This window comes from Hemicordylus capensis, chromosome 4 (assembly GCF_027244095.1).
Source record: "Hemicordylus capensis ecotype Gifberg chromosome 4, rHemCap1.1.pri, whole genome shotgun sequence".
Taxonomy (NCBI): Eukaryota; Metazoa; Chordata; class Lepidosauria; order Squamata; family Cordylidae; genus Hemicordylus; species Hemicordylus capensis.
The window spans coordinates 95213951-95234151 of record NC_069660.1 but is presented as its reverse complement, the minus strand read 5'-3'; the positions used below and the strand labels follow the sequence as shown (position 1 = coordinate 95234151).

Below are 20201 nucleotides of genomic sequence, written 5' to 3'. Positions count from 1 at the left end.
GCTCTCCTCCACTTTAAAGGGGCTCATTTTTTAAGGGAGGTGCACATAATTTGGCTGTCCTAATCGCCTTTTGGCACATCCCTAGTATACATAAACCAATCAGGCAGCCAGAACTTTTTATCTCTGCCTGGAGACATCCAATTGGAACTCTTAGTTACATTCCCTCCAGAACTCTACAGCACACAACTTGACACCTCAGACTTGGTTGTCAATCAGAGGCTTAAACCTTTTAACCCCTGTAGAACTTAGAGCGAACATAAACCAAATAAAACAACCCACAAAACATAAAGGGGATGAGTTATTCCTTTACAGTTTGACTACAGGGTTGCCCTTTTAGAAATCTCTGCAGGTTAGGAAGGCAGAACCTAGGAGGGGTAGTATGAGAATGGTGGTATTTTAGAACTTATTCCAGCTCTGTCCTTTGAAAGAGCAAGGTGCTCATGTGGAGCTCTCCAGGGTCCTGCAACCCTAATTGCCTTATCTTATCTCTTCTTGACTGCAGGACAGGGGCAGGACCTGTTTTCCACAATCAGAAGTCTGGTGGCTGCATCTGTGAATGGCTGAAGTTTCACAGGTACCTAGGTACCTCTCAGAGCCCACATAAAGCATATAACAGCCATCAGATTTATGACAAGACCCCTTGTGTCAAATGCTGTTAGGTGAGATTGTTTTTATTGTTTATTTTTATACAGCAGCATTGCAAACATGGTGCTTTACAGGGCAACATATACAAATGGAAGGTCCCTGACCTGAGGAGCTTAAAAATTTACATTTCAGCAGAGGGGGGACATTGGAAGGAGGTGATGGTGGGTGGAGAGACAGAGGCAAGAGTAAATGGTAAGTGGATGAACAAATTTAGTTATATATGCTGATATTTAATTCTGTAAGGGATGAAGAGTAAGCATAAAGCCTTAAATAATAAGGGGCGCAGATCAGAGCAAAAGCAACCTCCATTGCGTTTCTGGGCTTCAGATCGTCATTAGTCTAATATGGTCATCAAAAAACTCTTTTCAGCAGAGCAATTAGAAAGATCAGACTTGATTACCAAGCAGTCTTTTTTAAAGTTTATTTACAAGTCCATCCACAAATGTTGCCATGTTGAGAGAGTAAATGGAATGCAGCTTACTTTCAAGACAATTATTGTAGAGATCTGCATTTTTTGACACCTGGATTTCTGTGGGTTTGAAGCATGTACTGTATTGCTTCAGAGGCGCTTTCTGATAGCCAGTTCTTAGAAAGCCCTTTTTACTGTTTGAGATCACTTTGAAGCTGGATGAATTCCTGGCAGTGTCGGCTCTAAGGGGAATGATGCGACTGCAATTTAAAGCACGTTGACAGCAATGACTTCTGAAATTTTTATAAGGGTGCCAACCATGCTACTTAAATTTTTATCAAGATCTGAAACTACATTCCTCCAGTTTTTTAAAAAAAATTAAGTGACAAGAGTTGTTCTTCAAATTGCTCACATAGGAGAACGTTTCCAGTGGGCTGCTTAATAGATATGAATCTTATAGCCAGAATGTCAGAATGCTGCAACCATAAAAATCAATACGCTTTCAAATATGTAAGGATGCCTACTGATAAGGAAAAAATAGCCCATCTGGGTTTTGTTAGCTTCAGGACAGTTGCCAGGCAGATGAAGTGAAAAGCTTCTTCCTTCTCTTTCAGGTTTTTTAGCTGAACACCTTAGGAGAATAGGCAGATTTTGAGCTAGGCTCTGCCCCTAGACCTGTTTCAAACAACTGGGCTCCAGTCCCAAACATATCCTAATACTGCTGGACTCCAGCTCTGTCTCCACCCTTGCTCCTACTCTTAGCTCCCCTCCCACTTCATCCCACAAGTCCTGCCCAAGTATCACAATGTTCACCCTACAAATGTACCAACGCTTCAGACTGGTACACTTTGACCAATTGTACATTTCATTTGGAATGTACCAACCCTCCAAATATGTCAATAAAAATTGAAGGGAAAACATCACGTATCATCTTTTGATTTTAACACTGATTTGCAGACGATATAGGAACAGCTATGAAAAATTACTGTTATCTCCACCTCTTATTTCAGGCAGTCTGAATTTGCTTTCTGGAGATTTTCTCTGTAATAAGGAAGAGTGTTGCTTTCATATGTGTATATCACCCTGGTTGGTCTTGGTCTCCTTGGTGTCCCCAGCAAGCTCATTAAAGCATTATTAAATTATAAATAGTATATATCCAGGATTATCTAAATTGAATTATATAGAAACATGTAAAGGGCAATAACATAACCTGTGGGATGCTTATCCTAATAAAGCAGCTCCCTTATAAGAACAGCCTTACTGGATTAGGCCGAAGGCCTACCTAGTCTAGCATCCTGTTTCACAAAGTAGCTCACCAGATGCCTCCGAGAGGTCCACAGGCAAAAGGTGACAGCATGCCCTCTCTCCTGCTGTTGCTCTCCTGCAACAGGTATTTAGAGGCATCTTGTCTCTCAGTCCTCTTCCTGAATGTGAGAATGTGAACTACCTTTAAAATATATGCATTTGAACTGAAAGTTAACTGCACCTGATCAAAAAAGTAATTGTTCAATGGAATGGAATTACTTATTGGTATCCACTTATTGGTATCCATTTGTGAAGTGTTGGAGAGGTGTGGAGGAGTATTGCAGAGCTATTTGGAGGTGTTTTTGAGGTCTTTTGGGGGCTCTGGAGTGGAAGAGCCAGAAGTGAGAGCTGTGGGAATTGGAGGCTGTAGAAGTTGGGGGTGGGGGTGGGGAGCTTCTGTATCACAACTGCTTGCCTGTGTCCTAACTGCTTCTGTGTCTTTTGAACTGCTTGCTGCATGGGCGGGGGGTGGGCTGCATGCCTTCTATGTCCTAACTGCAGCTTCTGAACTGTTGGGGGGTTGGTGGCTGCTGTGTCTTCACAGCCTTTTGGAGGCATTTGAGTGTTGGAGTGTTGCAGTCGAGCAAAGAGAGATTGGGAGAGGCAGAGGTGAGAGCTGTGGAAATTGAGGGCTGAAAAAGTGGCGGGGGGCTGCATGGCTGCTGTTTCTTCACTGCTGCTTTTGAACTGCTTTTTAGGGAGAGGTAGAGAAGTGGTGGTGAGAGAGAGAGAGGTGCAGTGCTGAAAAATGGGTCCAAAGTGTGCAGGGAAGGGAAAGGAGGAAGCTGTGGCCAAGCAGGCAAGGAATGTGATATCCCTGAAGGACAAGATCAAAGTCATGGACTGCCTGAGGGAAGGTCAGAGAAACAGTGCGGTTGGGAGATTGGTTGGGAGATTGTTTGGGGTCAATGAACTGACCATCTGCAGCATAAAGAAAAATGAGGATGCCATCAGAGGCAGTGTTGCCAGTGGGACCCAGTCCTCCCTGAGAGTCTCCTAGATGCCTTGGGACCCCAACGTTGAGAAAATGGAGAAGGCCCTGAACATATGGATGGAAGACCAGGCACAGAAGAAGGTCCCTCTCAGCACCCGCATGATTTGTGTCAAGATGTGGTGAATCTACTGGCACCTAGTGGAGCGTTCTGGAGAGGGAAACCCCGAGAAGTTTCAAGCCAGCAAAGCTTCAGCCTGCACAATGTGAAGCTTGTTGGGGAGATTGCCTCTGTGGACTATGAGGCTGCAGCTGCTTTTCCTGCTGAGCTGAAGAGGCTGATAGAGGAGAAGGGCTATTTGATGGACCAGGTCTTCAAAGTGGACGAGACTGGACTCTTCTGGAACAGGATGTCTAACTGCACCTTCCTCGCCAAGGAGGAGAGAAGAGCTCCAGGATTCAAGGCCGCGAAGGACAGACTGACCCTTCTCTTCTGTGCCAATGCCTCAGGTGGCCTCATGGTCAAGCCCATGGGCACTGAAGAACAAGAACATGAACCACCTCCCTGTGTTCTGGGCTACAAACCAGAAGGCCTGGATAACACGCTCCATTTTCATGTTGTGCTTCAGTGACTGCTTTGTGCATGAGGTGGAGCGCTACCTGAGAGAGAAGAACCTGGCCTTCAAGGTGCTGCTGCTCTTGGACAATCATCCAGGGCATCCTCTGGACCGGCTGCTTGCCCACCCCCATGTGAAAGTGGTGTTCATGCCTCTGAACACCACATCCCTCATCCAGCTGATGGACCAAGGCATAAGTCAGGCTTTCAAGAGCTATTACACCAGGTGGAACTTTGAGCACATAGCTGACCTGATGGATGCAGGCCCCAACCTGACTCTTAAGGAAGCCTGGAAGGGCTACAACATTGCCCATGCCTTGACCATCATCAAGGAGGCGATGGATGAGGTCAGGAGCAGCACCCTGAATGCCTACTGGAGGAAAGTGTGGAAGGAGGCTGAGAGGGGCAACACTCCTGTGCCAGCTGTGGAGGAAGAGGTTGGGAGGATTGTGGCTTGTGCCAGGTGATTTGGCAGTGAGGGCTTTGAGGACAACGAGCCGGAGGAAGTTGCTGAGTCACACTCTGAGGAGCTCACAGAGCAAGACCCCGAGGCCCTGATCAAATCCTCCAGTGATCAGGAGGAAGCAGGTGAAGAGGAGGAAGTCAGCAGGGCCACCGCCAAGTTGACACTGGAAAAGACCAACCAGTTCCTGAAGCATGCCTCGAAGCTGGCAGATGAGGCAGTGGACATGGACCCCTTCATGTAGCACAGCCTGGCATTCAGGTGGGACTGAATGACCTGGTTCGGCCCTACGCAGAGGTCCAAAAAGATCTCCAGAAGAAGATATCACAGCCGACCCTCCTGAGCTTCTTCAAGAGAGGGTTTGGAGAAGCATGGCACTTCTACCTTAATAATATGATGATGAAGTTATCTTTAAAAAACTATCTAGTAAGCAGGAGCAAATCTGCATTCAGAACTAGACTCTATTTTTCAGTGAAAATTTCCCTTCAAATATATTTAATTTGCAATCCTGAAAAGCATTTCTATATTAATTTACCTTTCTGTATGAGAATAGGAATTATGTTCTATAGCTTATGGAAAGTGTTAAGATTTCACCTTGGATCACTTTAAGGCAGGCCACTGTTGAAGAGTTCTGCCCTCCTGTGGAGATCCTATTTGAATAAGTCCCAGTTTATGTAAACATTGAGCAAAATTACCTACTCATGGGCATTTCTGTAGTTTATATCTGTGAAAATCCAGAAGACTCTTGACTCTGATGCAGACCAAAGCCCATCTTTCATTGTGGACACAGCAGGGAATAAAAAGATGAGACACAAGCTTTGGACTGAAAAGGCCACAACTTTAACTCAACTGCAATAGAACAAAACTTCCTGCCCAACCTAAAAATAGAGTACAGGTATGGCCCATAGAAAGGATCACCCATTTAACAGCACTAGTCGCTATCTAAGCCACCTAACAGCGCAGTGGGAAATGACTTGCCTAGCAAACATGAGGTTGCCGGTTCGAATCCACGCTGGTACCTATATCGGGCAGCAGTGATATAGGAAGATGCTGAAAGACATAATCTCATACTGCGCGGGAGGACACAGACTCAGCGGCACATTTTACCTTTAGTTGCTATCTGTGTCTCTCCCCCAGCAAGGGGAGAGATGTCCCCAGTTCAAAGTAAGTGTGTGTGTGTGTGTGTGTGTGTGTGTGTGTGTGTGTGTGTGTGTGTGTGTGTGATACTTGGCACAGAAACAACTTGCTAGTCCTGCACTATAATAGGGAGTGTAGTTTCAAAGTGTGCCAGAAAGGTGGATATTCTGGCTTGTATGTCAGCCCGTGGTCACCTCCCATTGACAGCTACTGCCACCAACAGGTGACTGGACATTAGGACATGTCTCGCCTCTCCCTTGCCTGCCTGCAAACTTTCCCTGACAGCTAGGAACATCATTGATGCCACTGCAATGAAGGCAGAATTGAGGCATGTCAGCTTAAAGGTGTCAGAGCAGTCTTTTTCAAAGAGTGATCATGCGCCACAACTCCTCTAAATATCTTTGGAATTAATCTACTCTGCACACATGGATATCAGTGACGCGGATACACTTGAATATGTTACTGAATATCATTATATGATTGTACTTATCACCATTGGTATACCAATGCTGACAGGGTAGCCCCAATCCACAGTGAGGAAAGATTAGATTAGACACACCAATTAGATTTTGTCTTCCAATTTCTAGCTTATCTCGATGTATTTCCAGGTTTTTAAAATGGCCTTCCCATGATCTGATGTAATAGAAGTGAAAGGTAAAGAACTACTATCCTTTGCTTCTTCCATCTTAACAGTAGAGGACTTTTTATTTATCTGCCATTAGGTCACAGACCATTCCACATGTAAGGTCTGTCAGCCTAACTATCGATGCCCAGAAGAAATGTGAGGCATGAGCCTATCTTCACTGGATAGGTTGGTGGTCTGGATTCCATTGGTTGACTTGTGGCAAGCTGGTGGATGGATGGTCCTCCTGATTTTGGACATGGTTTGTTGCCTGAATGATAGGATGGTCTTTTCCAACTCTATGACTGGGATCCAAAGATCCCCATGGAGTTTTAATGTCATTTCCAGTTTTGATTGCAGCTCCTTGTGCTTCATTGAATTCTTCTCTGGAAGATTTTCAGATTTTCAGGAGTGGCTTCTCAAGCTGTTGCAGATAGGAAGGGTGTCCCTCAGAAGCTTTGGTACATGTGTAGAAACTCTGTGGCTCTTTCTACCCTTTCTCTACCCTCATGCTTTTATGATTCCTAATGAAATTGGGCATTCCATGTCATATTGAAAGAGACATAAAAGCTCTAATTGTATCCAAAGATCAAGGAAGTGTTCAATTAACATTGTACTTCCATCTCTGGTTCTGGGGTTTTTTGGGGGGGTTTTTTTGGTATCATTTCAGGAATGTAGGCATAATGAAGAATCCAACGTAGCAATGCCTGCTGAGCCTGGATATTTTTAGTATTGGGTCACCAGAGAATTAACAGTAGATTTCTGGAGACTCTGAGAACTTACAAATCATTTAGTAATCAAACAAATAGCTATGCCTGTGTTATGAAGAATGCCATAGATCGTTCAAAGTTAATCAGTTCTAAGTGTCTGATGGACATGTAATTTATTATTCTCATTTGCTTTTTTCTGGATAATTTATTATTATGATTTTGGTTATTGTTCATTGCTTCATCTTATACAAAGATCTATCACATAGTGCAAGAGAGAGCAAGTGAATGTCTGCCACCATTACTCATGCTAGGTTGCGTGTCACTAAATCCAGTATTCTCTGGAAAGTCAATATAAATGTATATATTTGGTAATATATTTAGAAAAGGAAGCATTGTAGCTAAACTGGGTTTATAAATACAGTGTTAGAACCTATAGCTAAAGCTGCTTTGCCTCTGCCAAGAATAATCTTTAAGTCTTATTTGCCTCACAATGCTATTATGTCAGTGTAATTCCATCAAATACACTAGTATTTGCTCCTAAATGGTATAGTTTTAGGAAGGAGGAATGCCATGATTCCAAATTTGTGAAATCAAAGTTTAATGTTTGGATACTCTCTGTCACAAGTGAAGTTGGGCCTGATGGATTGTAATGGCTCAGAACAAATGAGGTATTTATGCTCATTTATCACACTGATTCAGCCACCACAAGTATGCACTAAATCTGCGTGCTGAAAATGGTGATACAATGTTTGTTTGAATAAATTGCTGTTAATACACAGTAAGCTACCAATGAATAGATATCATTGAGTAGTTATTTTCGTTCATATTGTTCAAAGGTGTTAGATAGCTGTAAGATTGATTAGTGGCTTACACATTCCCAGGATTATTTTTTAAAGGGGAAAACATGCATTTTTTTAGTTATATAAATATTCTGAAGTACAGCCAAAGAATCAATATGACAAAAAAATGTGGGATTAGGCCTTATATGAATGTGCAGAAGGATATGGAATGGCAGACATTGTTATATCCATTTGCTTGAAATGAACACTACACTATTTTTAAAAAATGAATGTCAACTAATTGAATAATTTTAATGGATTAATAATCAGTCTTTAATTGATTAATAAATACAGTACATATTATCAAAACAATGAGATACTGATAGAATTCAAAACAAATACTATTGACACAGCTGGTGCCATTCACAAACCACTACACAACATATTCTCTGTGGCCTTTGGCCATAGTGGCTGGGGATGATGGGAGTTGTAGTCAACCACATCTGGGGATGGGGACCAGTTAAAGTGAGGGGTAGAAATTTTGCTCTAAGGGATACTGACTTCCTTTGCCTGTAACCCATAACTTGTGACAACAGTTAGATGTACATTAATGAATGAGGACATGCAAACTCAAGTGATTGGGAGGACTCCCGGCTGCTCCAGAAGAGGGTAGCCTGACTTTTTGACCCAGTGGTTTACTGAGGTTAAATGAACCTGTGGTTCATTTAACTCCAGCAGCTGATTGTGTGGAGAATTGCTGCCAGCCTGCTTCCACCCAGCCTGCTGCCATTTCCGGCAGCGAGCTGTGGGGAAGGAGTGGCTATGCCAAGCGCAGTGGCTGTGCTAATATGAGCAGTCACTGTGCTCGTGGTATGGGGCCTTCTGGGATGCGGGAGGGGGAAGTCCTCTCACTCCAAGCATTTGCCTTCATCATGCTGGTGTGGGTGCATGGCGTGGTGGAGGCAAAGATGGCTGCCGCTCATCTGCTGGGGAAGGGACAATGTCTTGCTGGGGTGGCCATCTGGTGCACTAAGTTTTTGTATATCTTGTGTTTGTTGTGCAATAGAATTCAAGGCTGCATACACAGGTTTTCCAGATGGTCTTTCCCAGGTAATTACCAGACCCAGACCTGCTTAGCTTCAACTAAGGTCTACCATGTACCTTTACACAATACTTTATGTGGGATGATGCCATTTTGATGTCTTCTTCTTCTTCTTCTTCTTCTTCCTATTACTATCCCAACCTAGCCTCTGCTCTGCTTCCTAAAAAATGTACACCAAGTACTCTGATTTTAAAGACATTACTCAGAATAATAAATATCCTCAACTAGGGGGCTTTGAGTACAACTAAAAGCTGGATATTATGTTTTCTTACAAAGCTCCTTGTGTTGCTGAAGCAGTTGTCAGAGACATTGGTGCTGACCACTTGCTAAGCAGAACAGAGAGTGGATGAAGGTTCAGCCATGTTGCCCTTCGTCCTGCGTAACACACTGGGCATTTTAGATTTTCCTCAATAAACCTAAAGAACTTCTTTGAGGCTTTGCCTCATCCTTTTTTTAGTCACCTGTTTTTGGTGCAGCCCTCTTTTTCTTCTTTGCAGAAGCGCCCTAAATATCAGTTACTATCAGTCACCAGCCATGGCGTGGTGGAGTGGCGTGGTACACTTACTGAAAATTGGACAACACACTTGCTGTTTGTTTAAGAGAATTTGCCATGGAAAAGACAGTCCCTGAATGTGAGATCCCCATGCCCCCTGCAGTTGTCTTTCATGCTTGCACAACTGTACATCTCTGCATGGAAATCTGTCACTGGATCAGCATCAATGTGTTTACTATCGATCGGGGTAAATGATACATATTAATGTGTGTCCTTATTAAAACAGCTGCTGCATATCACCTAAACCAGAAAGGCAGTCTTTTGAAACATTTCATGCTTGTTCATTTAACATGGGATGAAGAGTAGAAAGCTCTTCAGTGCCAGCTGTACAATTTGCTTTGTAAATGTTTGCTTCTGGAATCTGAATCAGCTCCAACCCGTCATAAAAATACTACTACGTCGTAGGTTTCCCTGCGCACTCTATCTCAGAAATCCTTACAAAAATCTTGAAAGGTAGGTTAGTCTGGGTCAGTCACTTCTCTCTCAGCCTAACCTACTTCACAGGGTTGTTGTGAGGAGAAACTAAGTATGTTGTACACTGCTCTGGGCTCCTTGGAGGAAGAGTGGGATATAAAATGTGTAAAATAAAATAATAATAATAATAATAATAATAATAATAAGAAGAAGATAGTGGGGACTGAGGCTGAGAGACAGCAGCTTGCCTAAAGATGCCTTAGTGCAGTCACATCCAAGTGACTTTGAATTAGAGGAGTTACACTTACTCATAGCTCATTCTCTTAACCACTACATTAGCTTTCATGGGTACAACATTCAGCTGGTCCTTTGTCATACATTCACTTTAATGCCAATGCTAAAATCACTGGCTTACTCAGCCAGTGAAGATTGCAATCATGAGTTGCAATGAATGCAATTTTTCAGTGAGAACCGCTTTGCTAAAATAAAAGAGGAAAACATCATGCTTGAGAAAGGTCCACTTTTTTCATTGCAAACCCACAGACGGTAAATTCTCTTAATCAAATAGAAACTCTGTGCCAGTGCAAGTGTAAAATGTTGATTGATACTAGATGAAGTTCGGAGCCCTTGTTTTCACATAAAAGCAAAATGTAGCTTTTTGTGAAGCATCAGAAATTGATAGGAATATCAGAGTATATCCGTTTCTGCCTGAGGCTTTTGAGGCCTTCACATGTGGATGGGAATTTATTGTGGATAATTTATTGAGTCCTTGCGGGGAGACAAAAACTGGATTGAACTTGAATTATTCCTAGGAATGTATATACTTGGTGTGGGGGAAAATCCAGATTTTGTGCACTCTCTCCCTCTCTCTGTACACAGACACAGAATATAACATATGCATTCATTGCGTCTCTATACAGCTGGATGGGTTCTTAAATTATGGATATCTTTTGTTTTGCAGATCGACACAAGATGCCTTGACAAGATAGTGTTTCTAAATTTATTAAATTAAGAATGATTAAATTGTCCCACCTCTTATATCTACCCAATTTTCCATCCCCTCAACTCCCAGAAACTATACTGGTTATACCCCTCCTACTTACATACTTCCTGCCATGCTTTCTTCCCTCCCACCTAGTTTTGCCTCCTAGATCCTGCCTCACACACCACTTCCATTCTGGCTGCTACACTGGTTGCTGTGTGAGAGGTCACCCTATCTTTGGGTATCTTTGCTGAGCCATCACTCAGATCTGATTTGGAGAGATCCGAGACAAAATAATCACCTCCTCCCCTCTTATTTGTGTGATAGCGTGGGGTATCTCTTCTGGTGACATAGGAGAAGGAAATAAAATGTTTTTATTCCTTGATAATATTAAAATAACAAGTTTTATTGGTTGAGCACAAGTTCTAAAAGCGTGACGATTATGAGGTTTCCATATAAAGGTTTCAGAGTGTTATCAAAACTCTTAATTCACGGGTTTTGCTATTTCTTGCTATTTCTCAGATAATAAACAGCTGTGTTTCTTTCCTTCTTTTCTTTCTTAACTTTGGGGTTGGGGTGCCTCGTTTAGGTATTTTGTTTCTGACCTGCCTCCTTTCTGATGCTTCTCAGGTCTTTACATAGGCAATGAGGCTGTTCTCACAACCAGCCTAGCCTGGGCTAGGCTGCTTGTGTGGAGTGCTGGGATCTTCATGGGTCCTGACGCTCTTGCCCAGCCTAACCCCACTTGCTAGTCTTGCTCTTAGCTGAGGTTAAGGGAGAGTGAGTGCTCTCTTAACCCGGCTGCCAGGATCATATGTCTCCTCAGACTGCATGCAGCCCGAGGACACATAGAGACAGGCGTATCCCCCAAGGCACCGTGTTTGTTGCATGGTGCCTTGTGGGATATCTGGAGGCCAGGAAAATGAGTCCTGGCCTCTGTTGATCCACACAGCTTGGGGCAGCATGAGCCTTGTGGGTGTGCGGCTCTCACACTGAAAAAATGATCAGGGGCTGCGTCTGGTGCCCCCGCCACGCCCCCTGCATCTGACATCAGTTGCAGGGGTGTCACTTCTCTCCTTTAAAGGCAGGTAGAGCAGCTCCCAGCCACGCTGCAAATGCAGCACTGGCTGGCATTTGCTTTCAAACGGGGCTGTTGTTTGCTGCTCGCTTGCTCACTCCCTGCTTACTCACTTGCCCCCTCCCTGCCTCTTGCTCCCTCATCCCCACTAGCTCACTCCCTGCTCTCTCTCACCCCCTCCTCACCACATGCTTGTTCACCTGCCCCCTCCCAGCCGCATGCTCGATCACTCACCCTCTCAGCTGCATGCCTGCTCCCTTGCCCGCTCCCTGCTGCTCCCTCTCCCCTCCCTGCTACTTCCTCACCCCTCCCCACCTGCTCACTCACTCACCCTCTACTTGCTCCTCTTTCCTATCTGTATATAGCATCACCACTGCCCAATCACCATGGTGCTTCTGTTCTTTTACCTCTGATTAGTAAAGCGCTGTGTGGGCGGGGCTTGCCACGTACGACCTTAGTGTGTGTGTGTGTGTGTGTGTGTGTGTGTGTGTGTATACACTAGTGGGCCTGGGTGCAGAACATCTGTGCCTCTAGTTGGGCCTAGCTGTCCACCCCCCATGCCGGCATGCCCGGCTCTCTGGCAGGCCAACCAGCCACTCCCCCCCATTGGTGTCCTCCTGGGCCAGGCCGGCTAAGCTGGCCTGCCACCGCTTCCTTCATGTGGCTGAGCCAGGGCCCGCTGCAGCTGCTGTCTCACCCTGGCAGGTGGGCCAGGGCTAGGCCACCCCACCGCCACCTCCCAGATGATGAGGCTTTGCCCACTGTCCGCTCACCTCTTCTGGTCAGCAGCGCTTTGCCCGCCTGCCCTTCGCCTCCTGGCTGCCGCCATTATTTCTCTCTGCTTCAGTGCTGGAACTCTCGCACACTCTAGAGCATCTGCATGCTAGTACTTGATTGCTCTCCTCACCCCCTGCCACAGCCCCCCTCACCTCAGAGATCTCACCACCCTCACCTGAGCTGCACTCCTGCTCCTCCTCCTCCATCCTGTTGCTTCCACCCCCCTCACCCCTCTTGGTCGTGGCTGCAGCATTGCTGCTGCCTATTGGCCAAGCTGCAGCCCCAGAGCCCAGCCCCAGAGACCTCCCCACCCTGACCTGAGCCCCACTTCTGCTCCTCCCCACAGGAGCAGCAGCAGTGGTTGACCGGGCCATTCCTCACTGCTGCCACCACCATGGCCACCTGTTCTCCTGAGGCCACTGACATGCCCGGGCCCGTCCCTTGCCTGCCTGCCTGCCTTCCTCTGACAATGGCCTCGGTAGCCCCAAACAGCAGCAGTGGTTGACTAGGCCATTCCTTGCTGCCAGTGCTGCCATGGCTGCTCATTCATCTCAGGCTGCTGACAGAACATCTTCTGACCAGTAACAGTTGCATTCCAATTGACCTTAACCATCACAGGCTCCTCCTCATCTGCATATACTGTTTGTTAATTTCATGGTTTTTAAATTAGCACTAGCACTTACATTTATATACCGCTCTATAGCCGAAGCTCTCTAAGCGGTTTACAATGATTTAGCATATTGCCCCCCAACATTCTGGGTACTCATTTTACCGACCTCGGAAGGATGGAAGGCTGAGTCAACCTTGAGCCCCTGGTCAGGATCGAACTTGTAACCTTCTGGTTACAGGGCGGCAGTTTTACCACTGCGCCACCAGGGCTCATTGTATTGTTTTAACTTTTATATGTGTTGAGCGGTTTTAACTTTTATATGTGTTTTAATTGTTGTTAGCTGCTCAGAGACGTAAGTTTGGGCGGGGTATAAATTTAATAAATAAATAAATAAATATGGAATCCCAAGTGCCCAATCACCACAGTGCCACAGGCTCCTCCTCCCTATCTGCATATGGAATCCCCACTGCCCACTGACCATGGTGTTTCTGCTCTCACAGGCTCCTTCTCCCTATGTGCATATGGAATCCCCACTGCCCAATCAGGTGCTTCAGCAGGGGCGTGTCTTGCCACATCCTCACGCACCCTCCTGGTCCATCTACAGGAAGATAGAAAATACTAGCTGGGCTGGGCGCGGAGCATCTGCACCTCTGATGCCTGCCTGGCCCACTTCTCCCCCCACCGCCTGTGGTTTCTTGCCAGCTTTTAAGCTGGCTTGTCCCCTCCTGCTGCCACCGCCTCTTCGTTCTGGTGGCTGGCCCAGCCTGCTGCGGCCTCCTCACCCTGGCGGCCGGGCCCGCCGCCATCTCCTTACCCTGGCGGCATGGCCGGGCCAGGCCCATCACCATCGCCTCTTCACCCCGGTGGCTGCCGTACCTCGGTGGCCGGGCCAGGCCAGGCCCGCCTCCTCCAGGCCCCGGCGGCCGGGCCCGCAGCTGCCTCCATTATTTCTCCACGTCCTGTCTCTAGTCCCATGAGACCTGCCACGCATGGGATTAGCAACGAGTACGCCTAGGAGAAATAAATATATAGACCATACAAGCTAGGCCGTGCACAGAGCTTCTGCGCCTCTAGTTCTCAACCCCTCATTCTCAGCCCTCTCCCTCCAATTTTTTTTTCTCTGGCCGGCTGCCGGGCAAATGCTTTTTCTGGCCACTGACCACCCCACCCCTTTCTTCCCCCACAGGCTGCCGCTTTCTTCACCCCCCTGCTTTCTTCACCCCCCAGCTGCCACTTCCTCACCCCACTTTCTCTGGTGATGCTTTCTTCACCCCCCCCCCACCGCCTTCTCATTTCCCCCAGCACCGCTCTTTGGGCCATCCATCCATTTCTGCCCGTTCGCTTCCCCCCACCCAGCAGCTCACTCGTGAACTCTTGCGAGAGCTGTCACTCATGGGATCAGCGATGGCTACACCTAGGAGAAAGAAATATATAGACTATATGTGCAGGGGGCAGAGTGCAGAGCATCTGTGCCTCTGACACCCGCCCGGCCCACTCCCCCCCCCCGCCTGCTGTTTCTGGCTGGCTTTCAAGCCGGCCCATTCCCTCCTGCCACCTCCTCCTTATTCCGGCTGCTGCATCCTCACCCCGGTGGCCGGGCCCGCCACCACATCCTCCTCACTCTGGCAGCCGGCCCGGCCTGCTGCCTTCATTATTTCTCTGCGTCTCATCGCTAGTCTTGGGAGACCTGCCACGCATGGGATTAGCGACAGGTATGGAGAAATAAATAGATAAATAGAATATATCTGTATTTGCCCGACAAGAGGAGGACTCTGAATTTAAGAAGCCCACCCCCCATTTCTAACATTGAAGAACTTGGGGGGGGGTATCTAGTCTTAGATTCAGGAAAATATGGTAAAACAGGAAGTTTAAACCAAATCCAAATCTTTCCAAAAATTTCGGGATCCCAAACAAAACAGAAATGGGGAGAGGTAGGCGGACAACTCCCAGGAGTGCGGAGGGGGACGTTCCTATCCCCCCCCCGTCCCCACTTTGGAGCTGCCCTTGAGAAGATGGGGAGCAGTCCATCGCCGTCGATAGGTCGTCGGGTCAACTCCGAGGCCTTGGGCGGGTCCCTAAGGCTCAGTCTTAGTTCTCCGCTCGTAAAACAGCCACCTACCTGGGAGCGAGGACGAGGAAAGAGGAGTTGTAAAAAAATGCTGCGCCTTCAAGGCGCGATATAAGTCATGTATACATCACTGATGGATGCATTCTCTTCATCCTGGAGAGAATCTATTTATGTGGTCGCTAAGAGTCGACGCCGACTTGAGGGCACTTAATCAATCAGTACTGCATAATGTATAGCAACGTCGGGCTTGCGGCTTATGGCTAAGGTTTCCAAGGAGGGGGAGGAGGCTGCAGGGCGGCGCGGGCCCATCCTCCTTCCTTGCCCGGCCACGTGGTCCCGCCTCCCAGTCGCCAACGGGCAGGCATGCCCAGGTCTGCCTGGCTTGCTGAAGTCCCGCCCAGTAGGGAGCGTCACTCGCTCGGGTTGAAATGCACACACGCTGGAGGAAGCAGCAGCCCGCAGTTAACACTCCGTTGGCAAAGGTAGAGAGCTGAGCTGCATGCGACCAGCAGCACCGGGGCCGCCAGCAGTCCAAGAGGGAGCGCCATGTGCCGGACACCTCTGACCAGGCTGCTGCTCTTTCACCTGCTCCTGATCAAGCTGCATATCGCGAAAGGTGGGTCCGGAAGGCTGGGAAGGGGGAGTTAACAGGCGGCATGGCTTGGAGCTGCTGCTGAGCAAGTGCAAGCCACACGTTTTGCTGCTGCTGCTGCTCCACCTCTTGCCGCTTGCCCTGGCCAGTGGCCTGCCATTCGCATGGGAGGGATCCATGGCCATTGCGACGTGTATGTAAACAGACAAGGCGGCAATGTACGCGGGGGGTATCGCAAAGTATGGCCCCCCCCCCGTTCACATCCCGCCAAAACGCATAGGGCGCAAACTGCTCCTGGGCATACAAGCGTTAAGCCATCTCACCCGAGGCCATTCCATCACTTTCCCCAAAGGAGATTTCCCATATTCCGCTGTGTCCCGATCAGAACAGGTTTACATTTGCCACCTGCCCCTTCACCCCTCCCCCCCATTAAATGCCATCAGAAACTGAACAAATTAAAGCGCGATATGTTTACATTTGGGTTCCAGCCTCCTTTTTAAAAACAGTGCCAAGGTGAGGTAGGTAGGGAAATGCAGAATAAAATGCGCTATATCTTTTCGGGGACCCGGGGACCCGAGATCTACTTGGCTTGGAATGACCCTTTGTTGTTGTCAACCTGCTTACCCATCTTCCTTCTGTCTTCGGACATGATCCACGCTACCTCCCTAAAATCAGCCCGGGGTAGATGGTTGGGTGGGAAAGACTATTGTCTGCGGATCGAGATTCTTAACTGCAAATGGTCTTTTGTGTGCTTTCTTCTCTGTATCTCGAAGAAGGGATAATGTGGCCTAGACTGCTCCTGGCTTGCTTGCCGTTTGCTAGCGGGCTGTGTGAGAGATGGCTGAGAAAGGGCGGGGAAATACACTCTGCCCTTCTTCCTTTTCTCTAACGGCAAGATTTAGGGGTCTGGGTCTCTCCCTTTTGCCACTTGCAGGCTCCGCCAAGGAGTGCGAAGAGGACCAGTTTCAGTGCCGGAACGAGCGGTGCATCCCATCCATTTGGAAATGCGACGAGGATGACGATTGCTCAGATAATAGTGACGAGGCAGATTGCCGTGAGTATCCTTTCAGTCTTCTTTCGTAGGCAAAGAGACAGCCGGTTGGACTGGAGAGCAGAGGACAGGAGAGGATGGAGAACGGGGCATCGGCTCCTTTGCTCTGCCTGGGCCGCCTGGATAAGCTTTGGAGGGGCGGGGGAAGGGTGCGCGATCTTTTCCACAAGCCTGCCTGTGCTTTCCTTCTCTCCCTCTCCACCCTTCTGCCCAAAGCTTTGGTGAGAAATCTGCGTGCACTTTCCCAAGGACTTTAATCATCAGCGGATTTATCCCGGTTACAGCAAGGGGTGGATTTTAGCTTTCATCCTAGGTGAGACGTGGGTGTTTGTGTTCGAAGGGGAAGGATTATATGTCGTTCTCTGGCTCCCAGCCTTGGTTGAAAGCACTTTGCATTTCCGCGTTTCTTCAGAAGTTTGAAATATAAGTTGGCCTGTGCTCCTTGTGCGAAAATGGCCCCGCGCGAGAAATGCTGTTTCAAAGTTCCGTGTTACGGTGTAAGGTTCCGTCCTTTCCTTTTCTACTTTATGAATGAAAGTACCTCTTATGCCGGCGACTTCTTGATTGGCTGTCGGGGAAACGCCAGACAGGGTCACATGGTACCGGCTTTCTTGTAAGAAAGGGTGGTGGGAAGAGCGTTGGACACACCTTGGACCAGCCCCTTTTCGTTCTTCCTCTGGAAAGCCACGCCTTCCTGTCCTTGCCTAACGCGGGCAATGTTCTGAGGATCTGCATTGACAGTCTAAATTTACTCCCGTAAAGCTGTTTATTATTGTATAGTCATGATGACTCCTTTAGGGCCAGGAATGATTAAGCTCTTTCCTAGGAAATGCTAGTCCAGGTGATGATTCATTCCAGTAGATTATTACATGCAAATCCAGGCAGAGCAGAGGGGATCTTCTATTGTGCAGAAATGTCTTCTTCAGCACAGCAGTATGGGAAGTGGTGCTTTATATATGCCTCTGTGAATTATAAACATTATGTGAGAGTTTGATCTCAAGCATTTAAGCTATCTTGTTTTTAAGATAAGCCCTTTCTTAGAGTTAGAACTTTTGAAACAGCTGCATTTTTTATTAATTACGTTCACGAAAGTGAATATTAAAATGAGTTGGTTGGAGTCCTAGATATTTAGTTAAATATTATGAAACTCTAGACAGCTAATGAAGTCACTTCTGTAATTCAAATTTGGGAACTGAGTATGTATTTGGAGCTGGAAAAACTGGAATGCTGCCTTTCATGTATAGCCATGCATTGTTCACTGTTATAATGAAAATCTGCTAAAGTGAGCCATTAGTAATTGTGACATGTTTTACATTTATTTAATACATTTTTATCCTGTCTTTCCTCCATGGAGCTTAATACATGGGCCTTTTCATCTCCCCATTTTATCCTCACAACAATCCTGTGAGGTAGGTTAGGCTGAGAGTTAGTGAATGGCCCAGGTTCATCTAGAAAATATCTTGGCTGAGTGGAAATTTGAACCCATCTTTCCTTAGTCCTAGTTGGACATTTTTGGCTACTACACTACATTGTCAATATGTACCTACATCTGAATGCTAATCAGATAATTATGTTATGTAAGCTTGATGGACTGTTGCTTCAAGATAAGTATTCAAGGAGTTGCATTTTATAAATGGCAAAAGGGCATGAGATTAATGATAGGTGAAGGAGAACATTATTTCTTTTATGATAAAGAGTCTTTAATCTGTAGAGCAGTGGTAAAGTTTCTGGTTTGATGTTGGAACTAAAATACCAAGTCAATAGCTGTTGAATGAACAGTGTTATAATTTATGAAGTCCTCAGTGCTGTTCATAAACCACAAGTGCTCAAGCCCATGTTAGACATTGAGGAATAAGTTACTTTTGCATCTTTGTTTTCTTTTGTGCCTCTTTGCTTTTGCTGAACAATCTCACTACCTTTAACCCCATTGAAAACTGAAGGTCTAATTCTCACAACAGACTTATCTAGCCTTATTCTTGACCTAGATGTTTTCTGTATGGAGGAATGTGTGCGTTTGTGTATGTGCATGTGCATGTGTTGTGTGGGTGTTTTGTTTTGTTTCCATAAGAAGAGTTCAGTTATTTTAATCCTCATATGCCATTTGAAGTGATAAACCTGTCTTTGGACTGTATTGCCTTATCTACTGTGTGGAAGAACTATGCCTGTGGGCTTGTTCTGTACGTTCTTTATGTAGTACAGTTCTCCTGTGGGAATTGTACGAGCTCATTTCATATAGAGGAGATATTTATCCCTGTCTCAGAACTGGGGAGGACTTCTCACACCAGAGAAAATTTAGTTTTCAAGCCTCAAAAGAGGAAATCTTTTGTTTATAAATCTGAAATATTGCCATAGAAATATAGTGCCATTAGCACATAGGGCTTTTCATTTATGCTGTTCTTCCTTAGTATGAATAATTACTTACACGGGACACAGTCAGCTTTCAGTTGGTAGAGCTTCTGGTTGTTCATTTATTTATTTTTTAATATCCTGGATGAAATGAATTCACACCATGTCTCCTATATAAACATTTTATATGCCCCTTATTTATAGATCGATAAACACTTATTATTACCAAGTTATTAAACAGTAGGAAGTGCATGTGAATTACTATGCTTAGAATTTTCTGCTCCAATAGTACACTTGCAGCTTGTTTACAGCCAATTCAAGCAGAGCTTGACTGTATTTGTGGTAGTTTTGTCTGTTTATCCAGCATTGTGAGGTATTTTGCCCCTCTTCCTTGGGAACACCATTTATGGAGGGGTGGGAGTAAGTATCTGCCTTTGTTTCATACCCTGTGTGATTATTCTTCATAAGTGCCTTTATCTTATTTTTAGCAAGCTCACTGGTTCCACATATTGACTGAGCATTATTTAAAAATATTGTGTGGGTTTATTTGCTAGGGTTTATCTAAAGAACCACAGTTTCATGTGCCCAAGAGGATTCCCCCCCGCTTGTCTTTCTCACACAGCAGCCTGCCTTGGATGGCAAACTGCTTTTGAAACTGAGAAATGTTTTAAAAGCAACTTGTCACATGACATGGGAAGGGCAACTGTTCAAAGAAAGACGTCAAAGGTGTCCCTGTGCTAGCAAAGGCCCCCTCCTATGAACCTTAAGCTTCAGGCCTAGGTATGTATGCCAAAGGTACAATTCACCTGGCTTCAAAAACATTTATTTATTTATTTATTTATTTGATTTTTATACCGCCCTTCCAAAATGGCTCAGGGTGGTTTACAGATCCTTGATAACCAACTATGATTACCGTATGAATTATAAACACTTAAACAAATGTTTTTAAACTTGTCTTTTGCATTTTAATATCTTACAATAAATTAAAGAACAGCCCTTTAAGCCTTTGTT

The 20201-nt window shown here is 46.0% G+C and overlaps 1 protein-coding gene across 2 annotated transcripts in view; it reads left to right on the top strand.

Moving 5' to 3' along the window:
- Nucleotides 1–15626: 15626 nt before the first annotated feature.
- Nucleotides 15627–20201, top strand: part of LRP8 (LDL receptor related protein 8) — a 311838-nt gene continuing 307263 nt past the window's right edge. For both annotated transcript variants that reach the window (XM_053247668.1, XM_053247667.1), the window contains exons 1-2: nt 15627–15817; nt 16728–16847. In XM_053247668.1, coding sequence (XP_053103643.1) covers nt 15748–15817; nt 16728–16847 — 190 coding nt within the window. In that variant the 5' untranslated portion in view covers nt 15627–15747. The remainder of the gene's footprint in view (nt 15818–16727; nt 16848–20201) is intronic.